This window comes from Sarcophilus harrisii, chromosome 3 (assembly GCF_902635505.1).
Source record: "Sarcophilus harrisii chromosome 3, mSarHar1.11, whole genome shotgun sequence".
In the NCBI taxonomy this organism is placed as follows: Eukaryota; Metazoa; Chordata; class Mammalia; order Dasyuromorphia; family Dasyuridae; genus Sarcophilus; species Sarcophilus harrisii.
The window spans coordinates 25,370,076-25,397,083 of record NC_045428.1 but is presented as its reverse complement, the minus strand read 5'-3'; the positions used below and the strand labels follow the sequence as shown (position 1 = coordinate 25,397,083).

The 27,008-nt window shown below is 34.6% G+C and overlaps 1 protein-coding gene across 2 annotated transcripts in view; it reads left to right on the top strand.

Moving 5' to 3' along the window:
* PDCD10 (programmed cell death 10) overlaps positions 1-27,008 on the top strand; it is a 43,580-nt gene that overhangs the window by 13,706 nt on the left and 2,866 nt on the right. The window contains exons 2-8 of one of the 2 annotated variants that reach the window (XM_031957624.1): positions 3,960-4,007; positions 4,260-4,468; positions 11,978-12,031; positions 16,842-16,959; positions 21,430-21,556; positions 25,730-25,808; positions 26,403-26,485. In XM_031957624.1, the coding sequence (XP_031813484.1) occupies positions 4,373-4,468; positions 11,978-12,031; positions 16,842-16,959; positions 21,430-21,556; positions 25,730-25,808; positions 26,403-26,485 (557 nt within the window). In that variant the 5' untranslated portion in view covers positions 3,960-4,007; positions 4,260-4,372. The remainder of the gene's footprint in view (positions 1-3,959; positions 4,008-4,259; positions 4,469-11,977; positions 12,032-16,841; positions 16,960-21,429; positions 21,557-25,729; positions 25,809-26,402; positions 26,486-27,008) is intronic. The other variant, XM_031957623.1, reaches the window with a different exon arrangement.

The window sequence follows — 27,008 nt, the reverse complement described above, 5'->3', positions numbered from 1 at the left end:
CTTGAACTAGACAGTTTCCTTCCAAATCCAGAGTTCTATAAATAAACTGCAGCTACATTTTGAAAAAAAAAACAAAACACAAAAGGTTTCTCGATGGTGACGTTGGAAGCCAGTCTCCACAGTTCTTTACAGCTTAGTGAGTAGACTTGAGAACATCACATTTACCTGGCTCTAGCTTCATTAGAGAAGGTTTCTGGCCTATGGTGGGCAAGAAAAGATGAGAACCAGATTGAGAACAAAAGGGGTATATCTTAAGGAAAACTGTGATTATGGAATAGTCTCAGAACCACAAGAATAAATTGAGCTTCATTAAAAGTTGGATTGAATTGGTTCACAAAGCTAGCTCCAGGGTAGACTATGACATCAGAAATCCTGAATCACAATAATGTCAAGAAGAATAATACAGATGATTTTTGTTGTAGGAATTAAAAAAGATCTGTTATGAATCTTGGTTGACCACCTGGGACCCATCACATTTTTAGATGAAACAGCTGTCATAGTTTAGTACCACTATGCAAAGTAGAAATAGGCTTCTCTTGTTTTGAGGGGGTCTGAAAATAGGTAGAGCAGATAGGATTATGTCTACAAGAAAAGCAGAACAATCCTTTTTGGTTAGGGTTTATATGCAAAATGAACTTGAGAACCTCAGTTGTCTTCTCTTAGGGACTCCTGTTTGACATTTTTTGTCCTGATACTTCCTGAAGGTGTATAGCTTTGAGATCCTTCTCTTTTCTAAAGTTATCTCATTCCACATGGAGGTGAGTAAGTCTGTTTTCTGGAAATGCTGATTATGAGTCCTGGGACTGCCCTAGAGCAGAGGGCAGGATGGGTGGGGTGGAGAACCAAGGATTCTTCACTGAGGCAGTGGTTTTTTGGCCCATTGAGCTGGTTGCTGACACACCCTCTGTGCCTGTAAACATTTTGCTCAAGTGACTTACTTAAACCTAGGTAAAAAGTAAAGGTCCTATTTTTTTTTTCCTGCCCTCATTGATTACCTATCCCTATCAGGTATGTAGGAACTAGTGTATTTGATATTACAAAGTCTGAGTGATAATGTTTTGAGATTGTTAAAAGAGAAACTGAAAGCACCGATTCCTAAGAACATGCTGATCATAACTTAGGGTCATCAATATGGTTTTTGTTGTTTCCAAGTGTTCCTTTGGAGGACAAATTATTCTCTAACCACTACCACCAAGTTAGAAGTTTTATAGGAATAATATTAAGATGCAGATTTTGTAGAAAGAAGTGATGACTTGTTATTTTGTCTTGATAATAAAAGGTAACTTAATGATGTTAACAAGGAATTAGCTACCTTTACTTTTCAGTGCTGAGAACTAGTGTAGACCCAGCACTGGAGAAAAGACACCATTTAAGAAAAGCCTACTACTATGGAACCTGATTGGGTGTCTCATGGAAAGCATATTTTAACTTAGAAGGTAGAAACAAAATATGCTTTCAAAAAGCCCTAGTACTACTTAATAATACTGAAATCATCTTAAAAATACAATTTTAGGTAATCTGGGTGAAACTTTACATCTGATTTTGAAGTTCTAGTTCACATAGTTTTCAGTGTACGAAAAGATTAGTTAGTTCTTACCGATTTTTGGAATATATGTATAGAATATGTGAGTTGTCAAATGTTCAGTGGTTTAGAACTCAGATCACATCTTAGAGAAATGATGTTATAAGTGGTATTTAGGTTCCCAGGCCAGCACACTAATTAACCCATAAATAACTAAGATAGTGCACATTTACAACAAAAAAAATTGGGTCACCTTTTAGGCATCATAAAATATATTTCATCGTAAAAAATCTAGGAGAATGCATAAAAAAAAAAAATAGTTTCCTGCCATTTCAATATAGGTATTTAAAACAAAATCAATAAAATAGAATTAGAAATGCATAGTTGTAAATTTTATATAGAATGCTGGTGGTTAGGTATTAATTAGAAGAGAAATTCTAGGCAAAGTTAGAAGGATCCTTTAAGTCTTCTTTCATAACAATTCTTAGATCATCTCAAATGATAATACCTGATAACATAGTAAACACTTGATAAGTACTTTTTCATTTTCTCTTTAATTTGGCCAACTTCTTTACTACTTATTTACTTCTTGACCTTTTTTAGGTTTTCTTTCTGTACCAATTAACTGAAATTATCAAGAAAATTGCTCTAATTGTCAAATCCATTTAACTTTTCTCGGTCCCAAGTTTTCTTTGATTTCTCTGTGGGATTTAACTAGATCAATCTTTCCTTCTTGAAATGCCAGATTCTCCTACATCTCATGATTCCCTTTCTCTCTCTCTCTCTCTCTCTGTGTGTGTGCGCGCGCGCGGCATCTAAGGTTGTCATCTCTTTTTACTACTCTTGGTGATCTCAGTGACTCTCCCATGCCTTTGACTGTGATTTATGTGGGAATGACTTGCAAATTGTATTTCTGTTCTCAACTTTTTTCCCCAGACTCTATTCCCAGATTTTCATTGTCTTTCTAGTTATATCCTCCTGTACATCCGGTTAACACTTTTAATTCAACAGTAATGAAGTTGAACTTATCACTTGTTTCTCATTTAGGTTTATGGCAGTTTTACTTATTACTTCTTTGCTCAGATGTTTAGTAAAGTTTTGTGTTTGTTAATTCTTGCATTATTTGCATTAAGGAGAAAAGGTTTTTAGCCAAAAATAAAATGGCTATCACATGTTAGAGGAGCCAGCAGCCATGTAACAAGCCTGGTTATGCATTAGAAGTAATAAAGTATAACTTGCTTCATAATGCATGATCTGCTTCACTTCCCCTATATACAGAAAGTTGCTAAATTCTGTTATTTATGCTTCCACCATATCTTGCACATTTATCCTTTAAAATTTCTTCTATTAGTAACTTAACCTACTTCAAGCCTAGTCTAAATACCCTAGTCCAGATAATTATTGTAGGTTCCTAACTAGTTTCCAGAATCTTTTTCTACTGGTTGGCTTTAGTATCATCATTCTGATCACTGTCATATTAAAAAGTCACAAATAGTTGCTCTTAGGGAACAAAATTCAAATACTACCTATTTTCAATGCTGCATAACCCCAACTTTTCTTTTTGTTCTGCTCTTGCTGCCCTTTCTAGTCTCTGCCTAGAATTCTTATTGTCTCCCAACTTCTCCTATTCAATCTTGGCCTGTCAAACTCCTAGCCATCCTATATCCAGATGCTATAACTTTCTATAAATTCCTTTGATCATTCTAGCCAAAAAGTGATCTTTGTTTCCTTTGAACTCTTGTAACACTTTGAACATCTTGGAAACAGCAAAAGCAAACCTACTAAAATTTCTTGTAGTACTTGTGGGGCATAATCATTCCTGTACTACTTTGGTTTCTGGGAAATGAGGCTCAAAACTTAGCTCAGTTCCTAGGTAACATTGTTTCCACCAAGTTCATGTCTAGGTGCAACTTGATTACTGGATGATTCATTCCACTGAGCTGGAGTCCAAAAGTTCACTCCCAAAAGTCACCTGGAAAGGTCTGTCCTTGCTCCTTTTAAAGCATTGATAATTGATGCCATCTGGCTGTAAAACTTGGCTTGGGATAGAACTAACAAAAAGCCCAAGGACCTAAGCTTGTTTGTCAAGGGCAACTTGGTCACCTTCACAGGACATGGGAAGAAAAAGTCACCAAAAGAGACTACCAAAAGAATGTACCCATACATCTTTTACCTTGTTATATAAAAATCTTTATATAGCTTATCTTTTCTATCAGATCTTAAGTCTCTGGATCATAAAAAAAATAAATAAACTTTTTTATCTTCATATCTCCCTCTTCTCACCAATATCTTCTTCTGCAGTGGTTTCTAAATAAACTTTTTCTGAATGAATAAAACAATATATGACCTATGAGTAATTTTGATAGTACTAAAGGTTGGTTGCAGTATTTTCTTATAATTTTATTTCAAACAATTCCTTTTCATTTCTTTCATATAGGTGTATCTTCCGCTTTTCTCCTCCCTGCTATAACTAGAACTTCTCACGGTATGGTTATTAATTCTCTCTTATCTTTTTATTCTAGTTTCCCTCTTTCTGACTAACGATCAGGAAGAAAGTGCTAACCCAGTCTTATTTGGCAGAAAGGAAAATATTTGTTGGGATTATATTACTTAGTTGGAAAAGAAATTTGTAAATCCTTTAATTTTTTGGAAGGTAAAAGGTTTTGCTGTGTCTCACCACAATTGAACACACACACATATATAAAATATGTATGTATCTTTTTTCTCTTCCAACCAGGTCAGCATATTTTAATCATCTGTTCCTGACACAAAAGAAAAGGAAGAAATACTGCAGTGAATGAAGAGTCCTCTACTTTTTAGCACTGTTTTTCTGCTGTAGTTGGTCTTTGAATGAGGATGACAATGGAAGAGATGAAGAATGAAGCTGAGACCACTTCTATGGTTTCTATGCCACTTTATGCAGTAATGTACCCTGTGTTTAATGAGGTAAGCTAGTAAATGTTTTAAGGTATGACCATAATACAGCTCATGTTAGATTTTTATCTAGTGATGGCCACTATCAGATCAGTATACCTAGGAAGAGGATACCTACATGAGGAGAAAGTATCTTCAGATATTGTAGATTCTGGGTTTTTCTATCTTAGGATTTGTTCTTTCTGGACCTAATCACATCAAAGTGCCTACATTTGATATAGTTCAATTATTCGAAGTACAGAATTTACTAATTTGTACTGTGTGCAAAACATTTCCCTCATAATGACTATGAAGTAGGTATTAAAAGGATCATTATCCTTGTTTTACAGAAGAGGACATTGAGGGTTCAAGAAAGTAAAGCAATCTGCTTTCTAAGATCACAAAAAGGAATCGGCTATTGCTTCCAAAGTCCTTCACACAGACTGCTAGAGACAGAGCAGGGATCTTTGTTTCCTCATTTTAGATAATGGGTATATAAAAGGAGAAAAATACTTCAGTAACAAACATTCAAGATCAGAGGTGGTAGAAATGAGATTTGTACATTTCATTGGAAGTTGGGGGAAATTCTTATTTAGAACTAGAAATTTTTGTGCTCTGAGCCCCAAATTTAAGCTAAAACAAAATGTAATCAGCAAATGGTGAATGTTGTTTCAGAATTTGATCTTGGAGTATGTATTATTATGCAAAGATATAAAAAACAAAGTATTGGGCAGAATACTTATGACTGAAGTAATAGGGATAAACATTTACTGATCAAATTTCAACTCTTTCTTTTAAATGTACCACAAACATAATTTGCACCTGCTTAATACTCAAAACAATTGAATATTTTAAGCTTGAGGTTATTTTTTTTTTTTTTAATAGAGATAAAATTTATCAGAAACAACAGTTGGCTAGAAAGATTCTTGTTCTCACACACCCTACTTTGTGAACAGAACACCTTTTAATAGCTTATTCTTATCAGTTGTTAGAAGTTAATATTTAACTACAGTAGAAATATGTGTTTTATATAAATGATTGTATTGATATGTAAAATTAGCATTCAGTTCATTGTTCATAGTCAGAAGTGTAAAAAGTAATTGTAGATTTGATCACATTACACTCCTAGCTATGAAAGGAATATATTCATTTTGAATCTGAATCATTCACTGAATGGTCTTTGGAATGTATTCAAAGAATTAAAATTCCTTGAAAGTAGGAGTTTACTTCCACATTAGGGTGAGGTCCTGAGTAATGATGGTAGCCTTTACTCTATTGTCTTTTAAGAAATTTCTTGCTTATGGGACACACTAAAGAAGAAGAGTTTTAAAGCTGTTTACTAAGATTACAAGTCAGAAGTTTTTATGTCATTATGGAAATCGGACATGCACCAGATTCATTAAGACTATGACAAAGTAGTTAAAGAGTAAGCTAGGCTAATTAGCTATTGTAAAATGCAGAGTTCTAAGCAAATTGCATATACATATTTTATGAAATGAAGCTCAGGGTTACATTATGAATTAAAGGGGTTCTTGAGTACCTTATGATTTGATCTTAAATCAGAGTCCTCTTTTCTGTTCCTTGAAGAATAATTATTTCCTTTTATCCTGATTAATTCCTTATCATGAAAGAAGAGAAAAATATAGATCAGAGATTTTTTCCCCTCAAAAAAGATAAACTATACTTTCATTCCTATGCCCTTTAGGGTAACTGTTTTTTAGGCCAGGTAGATATTATTTAGAAATGGTATATTATTTCAATTTTAAGATTAAGTTTAGGTTTCAAGTGTCCTTTATTTCTGATGCCCTGTTTACCTAGAAATAGTATTTCCTTAATAGAAAACTAACAACATTCCTTCTAGAATGTCTTTATTTCTTCAGAGAAAGAGACATTTATGTTATATTGGAAAAACACTAGTTTTAGACTCAGAAGTTTAAGCTCAGACCTTGTCTTTCTTGACTGACTCCTTTTTGACCTTGGACAAGTGAGTCACTCAAAAGGGCATTGGACTAGATGCTCCATGAGCTTACCTCCAGCTCTAAACCTGTGATTCTGTAGTAAGAAAATTTTCAACTCTTGGCTCCTCCTAATATTGGCTTATTGAATAATGGTAATATTTATTTTAACTCTGTTCTGTCTCTCATCTGTTTTTTTGATTTGTTTTGTTTTTTCCTACCCTACTTAGTAATACTTGCTTGGATTTGCTTGAACTTAGTATTTGTATTTTACCAAAAGATTTATCTTGATGGGGCTATTTAAAAATTTTTACTAGCTAAAGCTGTTTGCTTCACAGTGTATATATTATCTGAAGAAAAAAATTAAATTCACAACTTTACTTCAGTACAAATAAGATTTGTATTATATGCAGCCTTTTTCAGAGTATTTTTATACTGAATTAAACTGTTTACATTGGTTCTGTAAGCTGTGTTCCAATTTGACTAACTTTTTGCTTGGAAGGAAGTAATTCACTTCTCCTTGCCCTAAACTACTGTTATCTTTCTGACTTGACCTGACCAAGGCCATCCCATCCCATATGAATCCTCATTCTGTCCTAAGCATTGATTCATACAGGTTTTTCCCAAGTCATTCCTGCACAGGTAATTTATTAGAGGAAGAAGGAGCACATGGTTTCGAGTTTTTTGTTGTTTTAGTCTTTGTTGTTGTTATTTTTTTAATGAGGAGATTTACATGCAGACCCATCAGTTAACTTTGTAGGTATAAGAACTGGTAGAGAGACTTTAGGTAGGCTACCAGAAGGATTTCATCAAGATTCATCAGGAATTCATCATCGGTGTTGAGAGTGGGAGAGATTTGGATAATAGATCTCAATGTGGTTTAGAAACCAGAAACCAAAATTAGAAATAGAGGCTATTCTCTGGATGAATGAAACTGTTCAAATTGGGATTTCCCTTGTAGAATTTAGGCTCATTTACCATTTTTATAAAGTTTTGAAAGAGCTTGGGCACAATGAATTCTTCAGGTTTTCACATTAAAATGACAGTTAATGTAAATGATAGTAAAAAGTAAACTTGCAGAGTTGGGCAGAAAGATGACCTGTGATTAAAGATCCCAAAGAAGGACATTCAGCCAACAAATTTTATTTTTTTATTTTAAGTGCATGACATATTCAGATCCTGTTGCTTAGGAAATGGACATACACAAATAAGATTCATTCAGGGTATTTGCGATCTACTGGCAAGATGACATGTACTCAAATAAGGAAAGAAGGAAACAAACTGTTAGATGCTTACTATGTGTCTAGGTACTGAATTGGGAATAAATATGTAGGCAAAATAAAATAGTTCTTTCCCTCAGAGAATATACATTTTTAATGGAAGAAGACTTAAAGAGTGAGTAGAAGGGTAAGAAAGGTATGTGCTCCTAGGACATGGCTTTGAAATCTAGACAAAGTTAGAGATGTGGACGTAAGTGAAGGCAGACCAACCTGGACCCCTCTTATAAAATAGGAGCTTCCAGAGGAACTCTTACCAGTGGAGAAAGTGTAGAATTATGAGTAAGCAGCCTAGGTGATTGTGTGTTCCAGGGCTAAGAGTCCCTGGGCTTGAGGGAAATTCCAAGGTGAGCCAACTAGAGTTCAGTTTGACATTTTGTTAAGTAATCTGGGTAGGAAATGTGACATAGCATTGGAGTTCAGGAAAGAGATTAGGGTTGGATGAATAGGTTTGAGATTAATTTATGTAGAGATAAATTTGGACTTCATTGCAGCGATTAAAAATGAGACCTTTCTTCAAGGTCAAGCTCAAATTCTGACTTAGTCAAATGACCTCCAAAGTTCCTTCTGGGCTTATGAACCCAATCTATTTCCTTCTTTATCTATTCTATTCATTTGAAACTAATCATCCTATCTCATAACTTATCTTCCTAGAAAGGTTTCTAAGTTTATGGAGAGCAACTGCATCTTCTTTCGATCTCTTCCATAGTATCCTTACAAGTCAGCAAGCGTTTATAAAATATCCACTTGGTTCATGCTGATAGGCATTTGGGCTAAAAAGACAAAAATGAAACAGTCCCTTCCCTCAAGAAACTTGCACATAATATTTCTTTGATTAATACTTGCTTGATTTATTAAGGAGCTCTTACTGTATACTAGGACAGTAAGCTGTCTTTTCCAAATTAAAGGGATTATCATTAATTCAAATTACCATAAATTAATGCTGACTTTATAAATAGGTATCACACAAGTTAAATTCAACAGTTTTCATGATAGCAAAAGGAGAAGGAATCCTTGAAGCTTAAAGGAGGATGTTTAGAAACAAAAGAAAGTACTTTATATGGTAGATAACTTATTTTTTAGATTCAGATATGTTTATTTGTATGTGGACTTATTGAGGCCTAGATTTGGGGTACCTAAATGAAATTTAGGATTAAGTTGAGGTCTAGTGGCAGGTTTGGGGTACAGGGAGTCAAATGGAGCTTCTCTGCAATCCCCTTGGATTTGGCGCAACAACACAGAGGTAAATGAGGTCTAGTAGAGACTTGAGTCCCCAATAAAAGCATTTATTGGCCTGAGAGCTAGATAGATAAAAGAGGTTTATTATTGCTTTTGGAAGTAAGGAGATAGGTGAAGGTAGAGATAAGGAGGGCACCGGACAGAAGGTCCAGTGGACAAGGGTCCTCCATGGCTAGCATGTTTGGGACCTCTGCAAAGAGGGGGTTCCCAGCATGTCCCTTTTATAATAGGAGATTTAGCTAGAGGGGCTTTTGGGTGTAGCCCCAAAGTTGGCTCAGATCCAGGTGGGGCTGGGACAGGTCTGAATCTTCTATTGGAATTCAAAGGGACCAGGATTTGTGAGTTAAAGGGTAATTACATTAACTAGGGGGATTGGGAATCAAAGATAGTAATCTTTCCCAAATCAGACTGACCCATGTGGTTGTAACTTCCTTGACTGCAGGGATTGTCTTTTGCCTCTTTTTTTATTCCCACCAGTTAGCACAGTACCTGATATATAGCATAAACAAAGATATAATAGGTAGAAGTGTCTTCCTCTTTGTGTGTGTGTGTGTGTGTGTGTGTGTGTGTGTGTGTGAAATTTTTTTGTGAAATTCTCATTTGTGCTTCTTCCCCTCTGATTGATTGATTCCACTGACTAGAGTAATGATCCAGGAAGGATATTTCAAGTGAGGTGATTGATCATGGAAAGGACTCTAGTTGGATTCTCTTAATCCTATGACTTTTTCCTTGGTCTCATCCTCCTACATCCTTCAAAAGTGTTTGACAATGCTAATCACTGTCCTTGTGGATGGATAGTGATTCCTCCTCTAACTTCTTTGCAACTGTTTCACTCTGGTTCCTTTCTTACTTTTTTTTTTTTTTAAAAAACAATTTTCTTAAGCTTCTGTCTTTATTTAGTATTCTGTGGCCAAATTCAATTTCTAGGTTTCCCGATCTTTCTGTCCTCACACTTTTTTATGCATTCTCACATGAAGGCCATCTCCCCATTGAATTATGAATACAATAAAATGACTGTTGTCTTTTCTAGATCAGCCTTTTTGGACTCTTGCTTCATTTTACTATACCTGTTAGTTTTGAGAGTTTGTAGCTGCCAAAATTACAAGTTAAGAATGCTTTCTTTTATTTACAGGGAGATTAATAGTTTATTTGTTTGACTTAGGTACACATTTCTTATACTTGGAGTCAAACATTTTCTTTGCCTCGAGGAATTAACAGTAATATTCATTGAACAGCATGAGATGTGCTCAAAGCTTTTGTTGAAATGTTTTGCTCTCTTGGATCTATAAAGGCAGCAATATTTTCCAATATCATTTCAATGAAAACAAATGCAGTTTAGTTGTGTTGATTTAACCAGCTTCTTCATTGTTCATAGGGGAAAGAAAAACTTGTAACCAGCTGAAGTGGTTAGTTGTTGAGTTTGACCATTATACTTAGACTGATGAAATTATTTTTATAAAAAGTGCACCTTATATGATTATTAAGACATAATACAAAATAGGATGTCAGGCTTTTATGAATACACATTGTTGTTGTTGAAACTATGACTTTTATATTTGATAGAATATACTAGAAATATATTGATTTAAACTCATGATCTAGCATCTTATATCATTGTTCAGTTAAGAGTATTTATTAAGTGCCTGATATATGCTAGGCCCTAAGGGATACAAAGATGATTAGGATCTTCCATATACAAATCTGTTCTGCTATACCAAAATACATAAATTCTAAAAATCATTGTACTATGTAAAATCACAATTAAAACCACAAGATTTATGGGGGAAATGAGGTCAGAGTCATAATGCTTAAATATTTTGTTATTGTTACATCAAAAAAAAGGAACATAGTCAAGATGACAGCCTAGTTTTGTATATGTTGAATGTTTATAAGAGTTACATGAATGCTGTCATTAAAAGCAGCATTGTGTATGGCCTCGGCACAGCATTCTTGAACTCTAGTTTCCACAGAGTTCAGGCTGGCAGAGCCTCACACAAATTGAGCAGGTCTCAGCTGCTGGAATGGGAAGTGGGGTACTAGCCCTCCTTTGCCCCATATGGCTCCTGCTGCGCCTGAAGAATATACTAGAAATATGGCACTTTTTCTTGAAAAAAAGACCAGAAATTTGCTTATGAAAATGGAGATTGAAAGGGATACAGCTTATGAATTTTTGTGAAGTGGTGCAATTTTCTTCATTCTTGCTGTTTCTTGATAATGAAATCATGCATAAACAAACAGGAAATATGCGTTATGCTTTAATTGTTCTCTAATCAGTCACAGAACAAATTCATGTTTTCAAAATAAGTGTTAACAGCAAAACTAACTGTACTTCAATTTAAAATAGAATATAAAAAATTCTTGAGTGGTACCATTTGTGATAGAGAACCAAGGAGTGAAGAATATGTCCATAAGTAGCCCAGATATCACTTATTTATCAGAACTATTTGTTAGCCAAGATAATGAATTGTTTTGAATTTTACTTCTTTCTCCTTCCATCTAAAAGTTAGAGCAGTGTCCTAGGAGTGACTAGATAGGAGTTGAGAGGAGAAGCTGGAAATCTTAAATAGTTTTGTCTTTCAGTTGAAATCTGTGACCATGAGCATTTCATCAAATACTTGGTCAACAGAACTATGCCAGTAGCCACCAGATATTCCTCAAATTCAATGAGTTATTTCCACTAACCAATGGAAAGTGTTAGTTTTGCTTTGTAAATGTATCAAATAGAATATAATTTTCTAATAGAAGTGTAGGATACTTGGCCAAGCATGTTAGTTTTAAATTAAAGGACAGATCTAAAACTTTATTAGTTCCATGTTAAATTTTGTCTTTTACTTTAAAACATTAATAAAGAAATTATGGTCTATAATTTTAGTAGTTCTCTGATGACAATTTTGTTGTAGGTAAGCTATTGATTCAATGCCATGTTGACGATTTAAGGGCATCGACAAGAATTGTAGCTAATTGAATTATGGTTGCATCAAAGTGATTACTGGAGAATTAAGATTCAGATAGGTCACATATGTTCTCTTAAATAAATTGACATCACTAATGACTTTAAACTTTTATTACAGCTAGAACGAGTAAATCTGTCTGCAGCTCAGACACTGAGAGCAGCTTTTATCAAGGTGAGCTCATAATTTATTAGAATAATTAAAATAAGTTATTTATGAGTTAAAACCATTGCATAATCTTTGCTGACTTTCCCTTTTCAGGTATCTTTGCTTTGGACTTAACCTAGTGAAGGGGGAAGGGAAACAGAAGAATATTTGGCTCCTTCCTTAACTCTTCATTTTCTGTCACCTAGTGCTAGTACTTTAGATGTTGCTTTAAACATTTCTCTCCTAAACTACATTGGGTGTATTTAATGATATGAATTGAAACAACTTCTTTGTAGAATTATATCACAGAAGACAATGATCCTTGACAGTGTTTATTAAAAGGCAATGGTTTGTTAAACTCCAAAACTATATTTTAATTGGAAAAGAAGATGAGTATTTCATTAGCCTCAGGACATTTTCAGGATTTGTGGTAAAGAGGGACAAAATCTTTTACATTTAATAGGTAAAATAGAAAGAGGTATCCAGAACTATTGAAATTTGCAAATTATAGATGTATTCTTATTCTTGGCATTTTGCCAAAGTTACATACCTGAAAGCTCTGAATTTCTCTTTTTACATTTATATTCAGCGTTATTGTTTTTAACACTGAGTTTGATTCATGTTTTGCTTTTGTGATTTACAGATTGCTTCTGCTTTTTGATAGGTCTCTTGTAACAAAGTAAAACTTTAAGTAAAACTGTTAACACAGTGATCTTATCTGAAAATTCATGCAACAATTCAGTCTGCAGCATCCACATACAATCTCTATCAAAAAAAAAAAATCCTATTTTCTTTCCCTTTCACCACCACCACCACCACCAAAACAAAAAAAGAAAAGAAAAGAAAAATGAAAATTAATAATCAAGCAAAACAAATTCCTCCAATGTCTGTACACAAAAATGCATATGTTGTTTTCTGTACCCTAAATCCATCACTTTTGTCATGAGGTGGATAGTATGTTTCATTATTCTCTGGAATTGTAAAATGGTCATTGTCTTTATCATAATTCTTAAAGCTTTCAGTATTTGTTGTCCTACAAATTCTGGTTCTCAATCCATTTTTCGTTACATATAAAAGTCTTCAAAATATTTCACTTTTATAATATTGGTGTTACATAAATTTTTCACTTGGTTTTGTTCACTTCACTCTGCATTAGTTAATATAAATCTTTTTATGTCTTTTTTGAAAGCATCTCTTTCCTATTTTATTATAGCTTACTAGCACTGTAGCCCATTCATATCCCACAGCTTATTCAATCATTCCTCAATTGTTGGACATCTATTTTACCACTATAGAAAAGATTGTCTTTATTTGCATTAAGTATATTTATCCTTTGGTCTAACACTTTACTCTTCTTCAAATTGGTTTGATTTTTAAAGTAATATGTTGATTAAATTTATATCAAGTTTTCATTTGGATTCAGGCACATCATATTTCACTAATGAGTATAAATTTATCCAAATTAATCTTTTTTTTTTTAATGGTACATCAAATTGAACTTTTGATATCACCAAATGGCTCACCTTATTATCTCTTTTTACAAGTCCATTTAAATTAAATATAATGTTTTAAAATACTATTTTGTTGGGAGTATTTTGTATAACAAAAAGCACAGAGGCAGTTAATCTTAAAGAATCAAAAAATCATATACATTTTTAAATCTTAGAAATCAATCATAGAGATATCTATGGATTGAGGAATGAAACAGTTGTGGCCTATAAATGTAAAATATTTTTGTGCTATAAGAAGTGATAAATGAGGTGAATATAAAGAATCGTATAAATCTACATGAAGCAATGCAATGAAGTCAGAGCCAAGGAAACAATTTAGGGGCAGCTTGATGGCACAGTGGATAGAGCACCACCTCTAGAGTTAGGGAGACCTGAGCTCAAATCTAACTTCAGACATTTAACACTTATTGGTTTTGTGACCCTGGGTTAGTCATTTAATTCCAATTGCCTTGCCAAAAGTACAAAGAAAGAAAACAATTTATATGATGACAATCACAATGTGAATACCAAGAATAGCCACAGACTAAATTGAATGGAGTTAAATTATAAACACCAATCAGGACTCAGAAAAAGAGATAGGAAATGACATCATCAACCCCTTCATGGACAGGGGAACTCTATGGTTATTGCATGCGTTTTAAGCGTTTTCAATGTATTTGATAAACTATGATAATTTTCTTTTTTTCTTTTTTGGTTGAGGGGATTTAAAAAAATGTTATGTAGGAAGGATCTTTCAGTTGTATACTGATGAGAACTATAATGATGTTTAAAAAAAAAAGACATCAGAAAAAAGTTATTTTTCTTAATTAACCATATTTCTTCATGGTTGCAAGAGTATACCATCATCAGTATCTCGATGTCTTTTTTTTTTTTTTTTTTTTGCTGTGTTGACTATAATTTTTTAACACTGTATTTTTTGTATTAAAAAAAAAAAGCCACATTCTTAGCTACGACTTTACAAACTTGCATGATTATCTCTAATTCATATGCATTATCAATTTAGAACTAAAAGGGATGTTGAATTTTTAACCTAGGATCCATTAATTTTTTTTTTTTTAATGTTGATGACTATATTTCCATATAAATGGGTAGCTTTATCCTCCTGTGCATTTAAAAATTTATTTTGAGAATGGGCCCAAAGGCTTTACCAGACTAATTTCTAAAGAAGTCCTTGATATAATTAAAAAAAAAAAAGTCTTAGGAATGCTGAAGGAGAGCTTTGACCCGGAAAAATTGAATGATTGTGGCTGCTTATTTTCTCCTTGCTGTCTTTTCTGTAATTGGGATGACCCTAGCTTGATGCTTAAAGTTATGCCAGAATTCTGACTATTTGAATCTACCCAGGTTTGGGAAATGTTAAGATGAGTATAGCTTTGTTTTGCAATTATATCACTGTTGAGTAATTTATTATGAGACTTAAATATTATTCTCTCCCAAAAGAAGCTAGACACATAATCTTAAAAAATTAATAGCCCATTACAGTAGTACATTGTGGGCAGAAACAATCCTGTGTCTCCTAGTTGGAGGCAGAGAGGACCAAACCTATGATTTCATTTCAGGGCATTTCCCCAGTTCAGATGACACTCATTCTGCAGCTTAATGTATTAACCACTTGGTTGGGGCACTAAGAAATGAAGTGGGAGTTACTTCCCCAAGGCGTCACCAAGGCATTTCAACTAAGGGCACCCAACTCTATGACCTATGAACTCTGACCCTCTACCCTCATTGGTTTTTAGAGTCATAGCCCACATTGATAATAGAAGGCTAACAAGGGGTCTCCCAGTAGCCTTGTGAAACAGGTTATCATACATAGAAACAAGGGTTTGGGAAAGCTGTGACTCTACTGAGGTGATTGATTGCTTTCCTTGTGTTTTTCTCTTCATGATCCCACCTGGGTTTCTTTTGGCAAAGTTACTACAAAGAGTTGTCATTTCCTTGAGGAAACTTGAGAGGCAAACAGTAAAGTGACTTGCTCAGGCTAGTTAGTGTCTGAGGATGGATTTGAACTCGGGTCTTTTTGATTATGGGCCTGGTGCTCTGTCCATTGTGTCACCTAGCTTCACATAAAGGTTATGCGGTTAATAAATATGTGAAATAGGATTTCAACCCACTGTTTACATTTTGTTGTTGTTGTTTGGAGAAGATTGCAGAAGTCTAGTAGTCTATACTGCTCCTTTAGTTCATGAGTAATGTAAAGCCTAAAGAATTTAAGTGGTTTATCATATTTGTGTTGCTAGGAAGGTCTTCCGACTGTTAAGTGCTAACTACTCTTTGTTACAAAATGTTTCCTCTCTTTAAACAAGATCCCTTGTTTAACAATAGTCTTTTATATAGAGATAAATAAATGGATAATATGTCATCTATTCCTCTCCGCACACAAGGTACTCCCAAGTGTCTTCCTGTAGATTTAATCTTTAATAGTTTAAAACTACACAAAGACTTTTGGGACAGCCTCTATATAAAGTGATAGGTATTGTTTAGGTCAACAGAATCCAGATACTTGACTATTGCTTATCATCTATCAAAATGAGTTAGCAGAAATAATAGCATTTTGTAGTAGTCCATTTCTTGATTGAAACAAATGCAAATGTGTATTCCTTATTTCATTCTGCACCCTTGAAGTTTGTTTCCTGCAAATTAATAAAAACTAAAATAATTACAGAGGAGAAAGGGAGTGCCTAACTAAGACTGTGAGACTGGCCTTAGGAAGGATAAGGACTGGCACATGACCTGACCTGAAAGTTCATCAATAAGACATTCTCAGCCCTTAGAGATTGTAGTGATAATCTGAAAGCCAGACAAGGAAGTAATATTCTCAAACAAAAATATTCTCAGACAATCTCAGACAAAAATAGTCTGAGAAATGACTGTGGGAAAGTAGGTAAGAATTCTATTACTCCAACAAAACCTATAGAAAATATTCTGTGTTGTTTTCTGAAACTGTTAATAATGGATGTTGAAATATTGGAAAAAAATGTAGAGATAAATACCAATATGATACTTAATCCAAAATATAGTGTTGAAAAACTATATAAATTTTGGGAAAGGAATCATAGGAAAATACAGTGTGCCTATCCAAAGGTAGGAGACTTTTTGTCGTCTTCAAGAGTATAAAGAAAGAGAGTTTGTCTCAAGTAAAAAATTGGGTGGCTAAGTATAGTGAAAAATTGCACTGATGCAGTACAGTGGTAAAACTCCTTCATGGGGGAAAAAAAAGCTATAGATGAGTTTGTTGGACTTGAGAAAGCCTGGTCATGCAAACAAATTGCATTTCAAAGTGCTCATTTGTTTTCGCTGTTTCAATTTTAACTTTCTCCTTGATCTAGGCTGAAAAAGAAAACCCAGGTCTCACCCAGGACATCATTATGAAAATTCTGGAGAAAAAAAGTGTAGAAGTTAACTTTACAGAGTCCCTTCTTCGTATGGCAGCTGATGACGTAGAAGGTATCAGAAATCAGAATTTATGTTTATAATTTTGTGCCTTGAAATTGTTATATAGCATTTCTCTAAGAGTAATGAATCTTAAAGAGATTATAGATTCTTTGGAATCTACATGGAATAAAAAAAAAACCCTTAAATTTTTAACTCACACTATATTAATGGTTTTTCAGTCACACTGAACTAAGTTCACTTAAAGGTAATGTGTAGATATTTGTTAGAACTTAGCTATTTAGATAGAACAATTACATTCTGATCCTGCCCTCATACAAGGGGATTTCAATGTAGGTATTAACTCTCCCTGAAATGCTTTAACTATTTGGTACCTCAACCTATTCGTTTCCCATGGCCTCTCCTCCATCTCACCTCATCCACTTACACAAATGGTTCTAATCCTTGATTTTGCCATCACCCACAAATACACTACTCCCGTGTTCAAGAATTCTGAATCCCCTTACCTTTCTCTCTCTTGTTACACTTTCCCTTCCAAACCCTTAACTCCCAAGTTATTTCCCAAATTACCATCTCTGCATTGGCCTATTCTCTCTTCTTCTTCTTATCTTGAACCTTTGGTGTCCTAGGTCTCCTCCTCTATCCTTGGGTCCCTGGCCCCTTTATTTTATTGCTGATTGCATCCCATCAAAACCTTACCATCTACTATGATAGAATACTTTACATTCAGCGAGACCTGTCTCTTGAAGTTCCTATTCTGGGGAATTGGCATTAAGGTAGGGTTTGAAAAATAAATAAATTCCAACCAGGAATATATGGCAGTTTCAGCATAGACTTTAATGCTTTTTGTATGTTTTTTAATTTAGCCAATGAAACGATGAAGGGCTTAATAGTAATGGCCAATTAAAGTTTTGAACTGGCTCATTTGCAATTCAAATATATATATATATGTATGTATGTATGTATTTTTCACCCTTTAACTATGATTCACTAGTTTGTTAATTCCCTATGTCCAGATGTGGTGTCTTTTCCCTTTATTTATCCCTTTGTACAATTTACATAAAATAGCTGCTTCATGAAGCTTATTTATGCCCCTTATGAAGTACCTTTTATGTGCAGTCATATTATGCTTGGTACTGAGATACAGAGGAATAGTTCCTACCCTCATTCATAGAAGATCAAATCTTGCTGTGATATGATGCTAACACAAATAACCTCAATAAAAGTAATTTACAAGTGCTTAAAATTGTTATGTAACTAATGAAGACCTCATTGTTTGCATTAGAACTAAGGTTTGATGAATGAGTTGGATTTCTTTAGACATAGAAATGGGGGAAGGCAGCATTCCAAGCAAAAATGTTAAAAAAAGAACCAAATACCAAGGTACAGCATTACTTACTATGCAGGTGATGATGTATCCATTGTGATAAAATTATAAAGCTTGAAGTATGGGGTAAGTTTGGTAAGGTAAGGTGTTACCAGGTTGTGGCAGGCCTTAAATGACAGAGTAAGAAGATGTTTTAGTTTAATTTGTGTAGAGGATTGTCGTGATGATATCTGTACATCTAGAAGGCTAATCTGGCTTCTCTCTAAAGGAGAGTTTCAAGGGAGATGAAGGGGGAGGATGAAGACAATAGTAAATTAAAAGTAAGAAAAGAAACAAGAACTTTGCAAGAAAATCATGAAAAAAGAATTAGCATCTTAGTAAAAGAGATACAAAAAAGTACTGAAGAAAATAACTCCTTTAAAATTAGAACTGGAGGAGATATCAGAACAAAACAAAAACCCAGTAAAACATTCAGAACAATGAAAAAAAAATAAGATCATAGGAAATATCTCCTAGGAAAAATACTTGTTCTAGAAAAGAGATAATTTAAAAATTGTCTGAAAGTCATGAATAGAAAGTGCCTTGACATTTTTTAAGGAAATTATAAAAGAAAACTGCCAAGATAACTTTGAATCAGAGGGCAAAATAAAAATTAAATCTATAGGTAAAACTTCTGAAGGAAATACCAAGATGAAAACTCTCAGGAGTATCATAGCCAAAATTCAAAATTCTCTTGTCAAGAGAGAATGCTGCCGTCAGCCAAAAAGAAAAAAAAATTCAGATACTGTGGAGCAACAGTCAAGATCATAGTAGCTGCCATGATAAAGAAGCAGATTGTTTGGAATATGCATGGGGAACCTTTTTTCTGGAAAGGTTATTTGGATAATTATAACATCATTAGTGGGCTATACAAAATTATCAACTTCTAGAACTCAAGCAGTGGGAGATTCTTGTATCTAGATTTCAGCTTATCTTCATCTGGGGTTGGCTTAGGAAGTGATTTCACAGGCCTTCTACAGCCCACAGGATGAACATTTTCCACCACCACCTCCCATTTAGAATATGATGTTCCAGAAAGACAAAGGAGCTAGTATTACGACCAGTGTAACCTATCAGCAAAATTGAGTATAACCCTACAGAGTTAAAAAATGGATATTTAATGAAACAGAAGAGTTTCAGGAATTCCAGATAAAAAGACCAAAATTAAATTGAAAATTTGACATTCAAACACAAAATTCAAGAGAAGCATAAAAATGTATATGTGAATGAGGAATCATAAGGAAGTTAGTAAAATTAAACTGTTTACTTTCCTACATGGGAAGATGATACATACTCCTAAGAACTTTATCATTATTTGGGCAACTGAAGCAGTCTACATAGAGGTTATGGATGTAGTATATTGGGATAATCTAAGAAGAAATGAAATGGTGAGAAAGAGGAATTTACTGGGAGAAGGGGGATCAGAAAAGAAGAATGGTTAAATTTTCTTACATGAAAGAGGCACCCAAGGAAGAATTTTTATAGTAGGAGGAAAAATGGAGACAGAGTGAATAATATGAACCTCATTTTCATCTGAACTTTTTCAAAGAGGGAAGAATATATACATGCAGCTGAGCATAGGAATTCATTTTTCCACCATAGGGAAATTTGAAGGGAAAAGATGTAAATGAAAAGGAGATGCAGAAAGGATAAGGGGCAGGGCAGATTAAAGGGGAGCTAGTTGTCAGAAGCAAAACAGGAAAGGGAAAGGAAATAAAGACAAACACTACAAATCAAATATTTTATGTTGAAGTTGGGGAAATACAGATGAAAAATAAGTTTCTTCCTTGCAGAAGCTTGCATTCTGCAGGAGATAGTAAAATGCTATTAAGAAATTCAAATCAATTTGGGTTGGAGACATAATTAACAACTGCAGGAATTGGGAGAGACTTCACTAACAGCAATCAATTCCTACATTAAAGACTTCAGTGCTGCCATTTTTCAGAAGTCATCCTAAGACATTAGTATTATTTTGTCATATTGATCATATTGATAATATATTGATTTTAACTGGTTGCACCTTTAGTTTAAGGTGCAGTTAAGTTAAAGGAAAGTTAAACTTAAACTTTAACTGGTTGCAACTTTCCTTAAAAGGTACTCCTACATTTGAGATCAAGAGCAGAAGGCAGGAGTAAGGGATTTGATAGTGGCAGCTTGTGAATCATGAAGGTAACCAGTGTAGGGACAGGTGACAACAAATGTAGAAGAGGTGGGCTGAGAGAAGACAGGTATGATTGAGATAAGAAAGGATCATGGTGGTCAAGAGAGTTAGAAGGTTAAGTTGTATTCACAGATGGTTAGCTATCCAGTGTAGGTCTACAATGTGGTATGGAGATGGAGATCAGTTGATTTTGCTGGAATTAATGTGCTCCAGGGATTAGAAGGAATAATATTGTATTAAGTGTTTGGATTGAATTTTTAATATGCCATTGAATCCAGATGGAACTAACTTCTTTAAAAGCCTAGATATTGTGAATCCCTTTGTGTATTTGTGCTGAATTTTTTTCTGACCACTGAGTTTGATTCCCTATCTGTAATAAATAGAAAATAAAGTATATATTCTTTCTTTACAGAGGGAAAAGCTACCATCTTTCTCTGGGAGACCATTCTTCTGATGGTAGTTCCTAGTGGGATTTAATTTGAATCTTTTTCATTTACTTCTTTTGGGTTGAGAGTTAAATTATAGTAGACCTCTTTAAAAAAAAAAAAAAAAAAAAAAAAAAAACTTTTTCAATTAAGAAAAATCTATTTTCTCTTCCTCCTCCAGTGGAGGAAAAAAGAAAGCCAGAATCCTGGTAATAAATGTGCTTAGGCAAGAAAAACAAATTCATTTATCTCTTTGGCCATACCCAACAAAATATATATTATTTTGCACCTTGAGTCCCTCACCTCTCTGTCACCAGACTAGCATGCTTCATCAGTCTTCTGGGATTGTGGTTGGTTATTGCATTGATCAGATTTCTTATGTCTTTGAAAGGAATTTTTGTTTTTGGGTTTTGGATTTTTTTTTTTTTTTTTTTTTTTTTCTTTAGAATTGTGATTATTACCACGTTTTTCCTCTACTATCTTTTTGGTCAACTTTGCTTTAAGATTTTAAGCTCCAGGAATTGATTTAGACCTGGAGATACCTGATGGTTGTTTACTATTTATTTTGTCAGAGTATATGATTGAGAGACCAGAGCCTGAATTCCAGGACTTGAATGAAAAGGCACGAGCACTTAAACAGATTCTCAGTAAGATCCCTGATGAGATCAATGACCGAGTAAGGTTCCTTCAGACAATCAAGTAAGTGCTTTGTTTGCTTTTCATCCGAGCAGTCCCTGAATATTTTCATTTTATTACATTTTAAATTGATCATTTTTTAAAAAGATAATTGTCAGACTTGTTCATTTCCAAATTACTGTATCTACAAGTTTATCAAATGCAGTTTAAAAACTTGACAAGATGAAACATTTTTAAATCATACACATTAATTATAATGCATGTATAATGAAAGGAATCAAAAGCAAGGTTAGTGCATCATATGCAGGGTGTGGAGAAAATTTAGTGTAATGAAAGAAGGTAAAGGGGTTCAATTTAATTCATAAGAATGGGGAAACCCTGAAAAATGAATTATAAAGCAGAAGAGGAAGCTCAAAGATGCCTTCTTGAAGGTCCTTTGTGCAGAGAAAAGGAACCTATAAATCTCAAATTGTGCCCCATGGGTCTTAGAAGAAAGACTTGTTTTGTGGGCAGAGGACTCTCAAGGGCTCAGTTTCCTATTCTGTAAAATGAGCCTTATGGATTAGTTGATTACTAACTTCCTTTCCACTTCTAAATCCTATGAACAGAAATCCATCTTCAAATATTTAAAGGGCTGTCTAGTGTCATAGAGATTAATCTTTTTCTGCTTGACCCCAGAGAGCAAAAAGCAAGGACTGATGGGTGCAAATTTTAAAGGGGCAAAATGAAATTGAGACAGGAAAAACATGGCAATTAGTGCTGTGTCATAGTGAAATAAACTGCCTGTGAACTTATCTACAGTTTTGGTCAAAGACAGGAGAATTTGTGGGTGGATTGTAGGAGGAATTCTTGTTCAAATATATGGCCAGACTTTCCTGAGAGCCTATCCTGGTGCTTAGATAATGAGGCAGAGAAGTGTGAGTCAATGGCTTAATGCCTAGATGAAGATCTTAGATTTTTAAAAACTAAAGGTTATTGATTGGAAGCAGAGAATAACAATCCCAGCAATCATAAGAAGGTTCTCCTTTACAAAGGAATATAAGATTTGCAAAACACTGTCATTCTCATTTTATCCTCACCACATTTTAGGGAGGTAAGACTATTATAATGCCCATTGTACAGATTAGGAGTCTAGATGACATCTTTCTAGATGAAAGACTTTAAGTGATAATCCCGGGCCTTCTTAAATGAAAATCCAGGAGCTATATGGAACCTTAGAGGTTATTTGTTCCAGTCTCCTCACTCTGCTGGGCAGGAAACTTGAGACCCATTGGGGTGGAGCTTGATTAACACGATTGGGTTAAAGCCACAGGATCAATAAATGAATCCAGATTGTATCTCATTGAGAAAGATTGAACTCGGGTAGTATTGGGTTTATCTTATGGTTTTTATTTCATAATTTTGAAACTTAAAAGCTCTATTCAGCCTGTATGTCATTTTGAAATTAAATGTTGGGAAATTTGAGATGCAGAGGGAACACTTATTTTGCTTACCAAATTGCCACTGACTGGAGATAAGTGACTGGAGGAAAGAATGAGGCTAGTGATTTTGCACAACTTAAATCCAGTTCACTTGCAAATTAAAGCAACACAACATGCTCCTGGTGTCCTTGGTCCTCATCAAGAGTGAAGGAGGACAATGATGTTTTTTAGGAATTTGAATTGCTCTCTTTTGATTCTTAGGAATTCTTATAAGAAATGCTTCCTTTATTAAAAGGATCATTCCATTTTAAATCATTCCATCATTCCATTTTAAAATGCCTAAATTGTTTTTCTTAACAAAGAAAGAGGCATTATAGTATGTGGAAAGAGCTGGCTCTGCTTAAGAGGTTCTGAATCTTTTTGGTGCTATGGACTTCTATTTAACATCTGGGGAGGAAGGCTGTGGATCCATTCTTTGAATGTTTTAAAATGATTACAGTAAAATAAAAGGAACCACTTATATTAAAATAAAGTCAGTGAAATATCTCTTAAAAACACACACACACACACACACACACACACAGGTCCCAAACCCTAGGTTAAAAACCTGTCTTAAAATCAGACTAGGTGCTTTTCTGTGAAGGTATAGAATATAAACTGTTCTATATTGGGGACAGAGTTCCAAATACTTTCTCAAGGTTGACATTTTGCTATCTTTCTCATACCATCATACAAATTTGGCCTATATATGTAGTTGGTATTTAACAATGGGGATGGGTCACTTCAGCATATCACTAGCCAAAGCAGAGGTGGTGGGGCTTGTCTCTGAAATTTTTATTAATGTGATCACAGCATAGAATTGGTCCCTTAAACAACATTCTCTAATCAGCTGAGAAATCCAGAAATTCTTTTTTCTTTTCTTTTTTTTTTTTTTTTTTGGCTGAGCCAATTGGGGTTAAGTGACTTGCCCAGCATCACACAGCTGGGAAATGTTAAGTGTCTGAGACCACATTTGAACTCAGTTCTTCCTGATTTCAGGACTGGTGCTCTATCCACTATGCCACCGAGCTGCTCCAAAATCCAGAAATTATTAAGTAGCGATTGATATATACTTTTGAGGATTATAAGGTTTCAGATGATTGAGAAATGAAAAAAACCTTTAAGTTTAACCAGCTAGTGCCCTTCTTATTACAAATGTGGAAACCAAGACCCACATGACAGATAATTTTAGTTGGAATTTCAGCCCAGAACCCAAAACATGTATACCAAAAAGTCTATTGATTATCACTGTTGGGCATTGCCTCAGTCAAACTTTAAAAGGTCTCAGTTTGACTGAGGCAGTGCCAACTAGTGATTAAGGCTAGATAAGAAATGAAACAAAGAATGGCCTTTTTTACCTAGCTCAAAAAGAAAATTGATCTGGAAAGAGAAGACTCTCAGGTTATGGCCAAAACAAAAACAACTGCTATTTACATTCACCCTCAGCCAATCAGGGTCCAGACAGTGACCAAAGAAGGCGTGACCTGGGAACCATTATTGGTCAATCAATGAGATCCAGAGTAATTTGAGTTTAAGACATAGTCCTAGCCTGTAAACCTCAGATACGTTGGAAAGTTTCATGCTGGCACCAAGGAGGTACTTAGTAAATGTGTATTGATTTTTAATTGACTTTGTGATAACTTTGAATTACCTCCACCCCATGAGAAGGCATCCCAGTAGATTGTAGTAGAATGTGCTGTTTTTATTGTGTGTGTGCTTCTGTATGTGTGTTTGCATTGTATTTCTAGGAACAAAGGTATCAAATGATAATTGAAACTAACATAACTTTGCAAAAGATGAATTCAGAAGTTTGGTCCAGAAGGAATAGAAGGCTCTTCTAAACTCCAAAAAATAAATTACTTCAGCATAGAATGTGTCATTGGAAAAGGACAGCCTTGTAGACAAGCCAGAAATGTAGAATTGAAAGAGTACAGGAGTGGGGAAGATTCTAAGTTTCATCTGCTTTTTCAGATATGGAAGGAGGGTTTAATAAATGAGGTGATATTGACCATGTATGTCACACCTCCTTCATGTGGGGAAGGTTAAGGGAAAAATGAGAAAACTTGAATGGATTCTGGTATTACCTGTTAACTCTGATGTCAAAGTGCTAAACAGAATGTCAGGAAAACCTGAGTTTAAATTCATCCTTAGAAACTTAACAGCTATTTGACATTATTACCTCAGCCTCAGTTTTTCCATTGTAAGGATGTTGTTAAGAATTAAGTGAAATTATATTTGCAAATGTTAGCTGTAATCTGTTATTTTAAAAGATTTTGGGCATTGCTCTTAAATAATAGTTGCTACATAATAGATGGGAGTTTATGAGGGAATTTAATAGAGTTACATCTTGGAATGTAATAGTGTTCCGTCATTGAGCTAGATATGAAACCTGGCGTAATGCCCAGTAGGAGTGATACTTAAACTGGGGAATCCTCAAAGCATGGATTTTCTGTTGAATCCCAGATCAGTTGCTTAGTACGGTATGGATGGGAGAACCAAAGATAAAAAAAGGAAATAGAGATTTTAGAGGATAAATTAAGGGAAAGTTGAAATCACTCAAGCAGCGTTGAGTAATGAGAAGAATTGTCATGTCATTCTGATGTGCCAAGTTTGGGAAATAAATAAAAGAGTATCCTGGGAATTTAGGTTTTTACATTGAAGGTCTTCACATGAAAATAAGGCTTTTTTCTTTTTCTCTTTTTTTTCTAAAACAGTAAAATGTCTATATTAGATGTAACTGAGTTCATAAGCTGCTCAATTTTTCATTTCCCTACAGGGATATTGCCAGTGCAATAAAAGAACTTCTTGACACAGTGAACAACGTCTTCAAAAAATATCAGTACCAGAACCGCCGGGTATGTTGGGCAGAAGCACAAAGCTGCCATGTTTGCTTTGGCACCTCACTTGTTGCAAGCACCATTATGTAGAGAAAAGTGACTGTTGGGATGGAAGGCTTATTATAAATCCATGTATTCCTGACCCTTCCATTTGAATGTGCTCCTTGGGTGTGACTGATTAATCTTGATCAGAAACCTATCATCTTGTCCAGGTTTATGTCTTTTATCAGCACGAAGACTATCTTCCCCTATTCAGATAATGCCCTCTTTCTTTGCCATAGTGGGCAGTACCAGGGAGTTGATGTGACTAAACTTCTGGTGCTACATCTCCCCAGTTATAACTAAGCAGATCCTTAAACAACTGACAAACAATGAATTCATTAGCTTCTCCCTATTCCAAAGCTTTTTCAGCATGGTATAGGCCCCTGGTAATCTAATTTTAGGAAATTGAGGTTTGCCTCCCTTCTCTATTGAGGCCTTGGGGTAGAAATGGATGGCAGCGATTGTTGATTTTCACTATAGGTAGCAACCTTCACCGAGTGTAATGTAACTTTGTGATATTAGCATCTTTTAGTGTCTTTTAATTTCACCGTTTGACTTTTGTCTCTTTAGGCACTTGAACACCAAAAGAAAGAATTTGTAAAATACTCCAAGAGCTTCAGTGACACTCTGAAAACCTATTTTAAAGATGGAAAGTAAGTTCAATGACAATGCTATATTTTGATTTTATATGCAATTGTGGTATTCAGTTCTGTATAGGCAGTTCCATAAATAATAAATTTGCATTTAAATAAACTAATTCACTGGGGAGTGGAGGGGAGAAGAGAGCATTTTTAGATTACATATCTTACATTTATGGGGAAAATGGAAGGAGATAGTAGGTGGGGTTATGTTTTATTCTACCTCACCTCAGGATTGGACATTGACACTTGTCACAAAGTACCTCTGACTGTCTTTGTCACCCATCCCTCGGGAATATTTCTTAGCCTAGAGCCACAGTCCTTTGATTTAATTAAGCTCTGAGAATCTTGCAGATGGGACAGTGGTTCTGCCAAGATTTTTGTACCCTCTAATACTGCAGCGATGGGATGTCCTCTTCCAAAGAGGCTATTAAGGCAGGGAGGTTTAGTGCCATCAGAAGACCTGGCTGAGAATCTTAGCTCAAATGCTCAAGTCATTTAGCCATTCAGAGACTTGGTTTTGGTTTCTTTTTCCTTT